Raw genomic sequence first — 4,556 nt, forward strand, 5'->3', positions numbered from 1 at the left:
CACCAGATGGAGCCACAGGATAAAAAAATAATAATTTTACAATGTAGGCAAATAAAGCAAAACGAGGATGATTTCACCGTGCACGTTATGTAATAAACCTAATACAATATTAATACGATTAGTAACGGATGGTAAATAGCGTCTGAACAATATGAGCAGCAGTCTGTAAATCAATATAAAGTATAGTTATTGCATAAAAAGCGAGCATATAATTATATACTGGGAAAATTGTTACATAGCAAATTAGATAGCAGTGCTTTTGGACGTTGGACGTAATTATGAATCATAAATGATCCACGGTCAGGATCGACTGCAAGTGAGGTCACTGACGGAAAAAGCGCAGGTGACTAAGCCACACCCCATTGGATCTTTGGCCAGGCGAGGCAATTGAGACAAATCAGAACAAACAACTAGTTTTATTTTGTTTTTGACACAAGCTTTGGTTGCTTTACGTCGAAAGAACTCGTTAACTTTTACTTTCATTCTTGGTGCCGACGAGTTATGTGGACCAAAATGGACAGAAAATATGCACTCATTTTTCAACCGATAAAGTGTTGAAAATGAAGGTCTTTGTTTTGCTCATACTGTGTATATTATTTGTTCCTGGTAAGTCGTTTAAATTAAATATATCTTTCCTTAAACGATAACACATCTAAGATGGTTTAGTTTCACTTTGTGTCAGGTCTAATTATTGTTGTGTTCATACTTTACAAAAAAATATAAGTGAGTATATCATGAATTCATTTTCCAAACCGTGTTTTGGCTGATCCCGAATCACTACGGTACAACTATAATAAGTTATATTTATTTATATTCGGACTATTTCAGATTGGCGGAGAAGCCCAGTACCTGCATAAACCTAAACAGAGAGAAGTAGCTCCGGCTACAATGCTCTCAACTCCTGCTGTTTATTAACCGTTGGAGCGCCAAAAGTTACGGACTGAAGCTTTAACTAGACAGAAATGTACTATTGCTGTTTGAAGTAGCTGATGTCTGACATTATGTGGGAGACTCATTTATGTCTTCTGGGTGAATGAGTAAATCAGTGAAGCTCTGCTGTGTGTTTGCATGTATTACATTATAAATCTAGCCATATTAAAAAAAAAAAAAAAAAAAAAAAGTACAACACTTTTATTTTGAATATTCATATCATTTTCCTCCAGTAGTGATTCAGAATTATTTGTTCATTTCTTTTTCAGGTGCTGATGATAATGACAATAAAAATGATGAAGTGTCAGTGTCTGTGACAGAGGAGGATTCAGTCACTCTAAACACTGGTGTTGAAACAAACCAACAAGACAGAATGACGTGGTATTTTAATAACACTCGCATCGCTCAAATCCGTGGAAATCAGAGTAAGATATGTACAGATGAACATTGTACTGAGAGATTCAGAGGCAGACTGAAGCTGGACAGTCAGACAGGTGATCTCACCATCACAAACACCAGAACTACAGACACTGGTGTTTTCCAACTTAACACAATCAGCAGAAGAATCAATCAAAGGATCTTCAATGTTACTGTTCTTGGTGAGCCACATAGCATTTTAAACATGTTAAATCACATAATTTGTGTGGGGTTTTTGTCATAGTTTTTGTTGTTTTTAGGGGTCTAAGCACCAAAAGTGCTTGAACTCTATCGTGCGTGTTTGGAATTTATTTTTAATCTTCGTTATTATTTTTTTCTGCTCTAAAAGTGTGTGAGCATCAGAGACTATAAATCACACAGACCCCAAACTTGGCAAGTGTGCAACGCTACTTATCCGCACATCTGTTTTTGCATGGTTGTTAAGTTTCCATAAAATATCCTGCGATCAGCTGTTGGTTTTTGTTTCAGCTGTGTCTGGTGCAGAGACGGATGAAACAAAGACAAAGTCAGTGATGGAGGGAGAATCTGTCACTTTAGATCCTGGTCTAGTAAGAAATCTAAATGATTTGATGGCATGGTATTTTAATGACAATCTCATCGCCGAAATCACTGGAGATCACAGCAAGATCTGTAAAGATGAACAATGTGAAGAGAGATTCAGAGACAGACTGGAACTGAATCATCGGACTGGATCTCTGACCATCACAAACGTCAACTCCACAGATGCTGGAGTTTATAAACTACAGAACAACAGCCGCATTCACCCTCACCATAGCATCATCAGCATCAAGAGATTCAGCATTACTGTCACCGGTGAGCATAATTTAGTCAGTCAATGCAGTTTCCTTTGCAATTTGAAAATATAGTTCAAGGTTGGCAAACTCCGGTCCTGGAGAACCGCAGTCCTGCAGAGTTCAGCTCCAACCCTAATAAAAACTAATAACACTAATAAAAGGTCTGTAGCTTCCTAGTAACCCTTCAGACTTTGATTAGCTTGTTCAGGTTATTAGGGTTGGACCAAAACTCTGCGGGGCTGCAGCTCTCCAGGACCGATGTTTGTTCATTATAGGTATGTTTTTATTCTGGGCTATTTGAAAAAAGTAAGCTTTTTTATTATAATGTAATTGTAAGGAATAATTGATGACAGGCCATTGCATTATTAGAAAATTATGCACACCCGAGGAGATGCAGCCACAACGCAAAGCTTGAAGGTGCCCCAGGTTTAGCTAAAATTCAGGCATATGGTTTCTCTGCCAAAAAAAAAAAAAAACAGAAAGTGAATCTTAAAGGAATATGTTGTTGCCTGAGGAAAACGGGAAAAGAACGAGAGCCAGAGTATTTTTTCTGCATTAATCCCTGTAGAAAAGTTGAACCTATTTTGACTTGATCACCACATTTTCAGAACTTCATTCATGAGAGGTTGCAAATGACAGAAGTTTGTGAAGGTTAAACGACGTCCATCTAGTGTGTTTACATGCAAACAATGTGGTTGAATTAAAAAAAAAAAAAAAAAACATGTTCTGACATTATGAATCCAGACATATTTATCTACCTATGCAAACTAAATGATCTTTATTGTTTCACTTTCTTGATTTCACTCTCTTTTGATTTGACTTATGAGTATTGTTAATTTCTGCTTCAGGTTTAGGTGGTGTTGAAACAGATGGAGTGTCAGTGTCATTAATGGAGGGAGATTCAGTCACTCTACACACTGATGTTAAAACAAACCAAGACAGAATCAGATGGTATTTTAATGACATTCGCATTGCACAAATCACTGGAGAGCAGAGGAAGATCTGTACAGATGAACAGTGTGATGGGAGATTCAGAGACAGACTGAAGCTGGATCATCAGACTGGTTCTCTGACCATCATGAACACCAGAACCAGAGATACTGGAGATTATAAACTACAGATCATCAGGAAACAAATCATCCAAAAGATTTTCAATGTTGCTGTTGGTGGTGAGTCGTTTAACATTCAAAACAAGTTGCATATACCTAAATCACGTCTTGTTTATTAGATATAAATCAACAATAGAACAACAGGTCAGGTGTTGGTTTGTGTTTAAGGTGTTCCTGCTGATGAGCGAGATGAGGTGAAAAGAATGTCAGTGAAGGAGGGAGAATCTGTCACTTTAGATCCTGGTGAAATAAAAAACCCAAACGACATAATGACATGGTATTTTAATGACATTCCCATTGCTGAAATCACTGGAGATGAGAGTAAGATCTGTACAGATGATCAGTGTGATGAGAAATTCAGAGACAGACTGGAGCTGGATCATCAAACTGGATCTCTGACCATCACAAACACCAGAACCACGGACTCTGGAGATTATAAACTACAGGTCGTCCACATCATTCGCCGCCGTCACAGCATCAGCATTACCAACTTTAAGAGGTTTAGCATCACAATCATTGGTGAGTGTAATTTTTGTTCACCTTTCTGTTTCTCTTTTCTGTGATAATCAGTTGTCCTTTAAATGCAGCTGCATCATGTTGATTTCTCAGTGCTTTGATGCAGTTTTAGCTGCTGGTTTAAAAAAAAAAACACCAGATGGTGCCATTTTTCAGTTAAATCTATATCACAAAACTGTATCAGAAAAATATAGTGGTTACCCTGATTTTCAGTTGTAATAATGACCGTCTTTTTTATCATTTCACATTCAGGTCCATCATTGGGTCTTATAGTAGGAATAAGTGTTGCTGCTACTGCTGCTATTATTTTTTTCCTGCTGGTTATTCTAGCTTTAATTTCCCGGAGACGGAAGAGTGGGATATTGTAAAATGTACTGTGTAAATATTGTATTGTAAGATAAACTGTGCTAAACTACTTAAATGAACAATGATATGAATACATTTTTGTATTAGAAGGATGTCTTTACCCTGCTTTAGTGTCAGAAATGGTTATTATCACTATGTGATGAAGATGATTTTCTTTAGCATGACTGAAATACGCTGGCAGCCCTGTCTTTTGGTGGGACCAGGATTTTAGTCAACTGAAACAGTAAATAAATGTTACTTGAAGTAAAATAAAATATTAACACAAGCATTTTTTTTTCACCTAGTTGCCAATGCAACATTTCTAATTTTCAGTGAGAATGAAACAATAATGAAAATTAATAAAAATGCTAAACATTATTAAAAAAGAAAAGAAAACTATTTAAATTTAAAAAGCCCAACACAA

The 4,556-nt window shown here is 36.6% G+C and overlaps 1 protein-coding gene across 1 annotated transcript; it reads left to right on the forward strand.

The window, feature by feature from the left end:
• Window positions 1–397: 397 nt before the first annotated feature.
• Window positions 398–4,280, forward strand: LOC141337810 (pregnancy-specific glycoprotein 22-like). Its single transcript, XM_073843398.1, has 6 exons — window positions 398–606; window positions 1,200–1,529; window positions 1,837–2,181; window positions 3,011–3,331; window positions 3,440–3,790; window positions 4,040–4,280. The coding sequence occupies exons 1-6, from the start codon at window positions 561–563 to the stop codon at window positions 4,153–4,155; spliced, it is 1,509 nt and encodes a 502-aa protein (XP_073699499.1). The 5' UTR covers window positions 398–560; the 3' UTR covers window positions 4,156–4,280.
• Window positions 4,281–4,556: the final 276 nt, after the last annotated feature.

The sequence above is a fragment of the Garra rufa genome, chromosome 7 (assembly GCF_049309525.1).
Source record: "Garra rufa chromosome 7, GarRuf1.0, whole genome shotgun sequence".
Taxonomy (NCBI): Eukaryota; Metazoa; Chordata; class Actinopteri; order Cypriniformes; family Cyprinidae; genus Garra; species Garra rufa.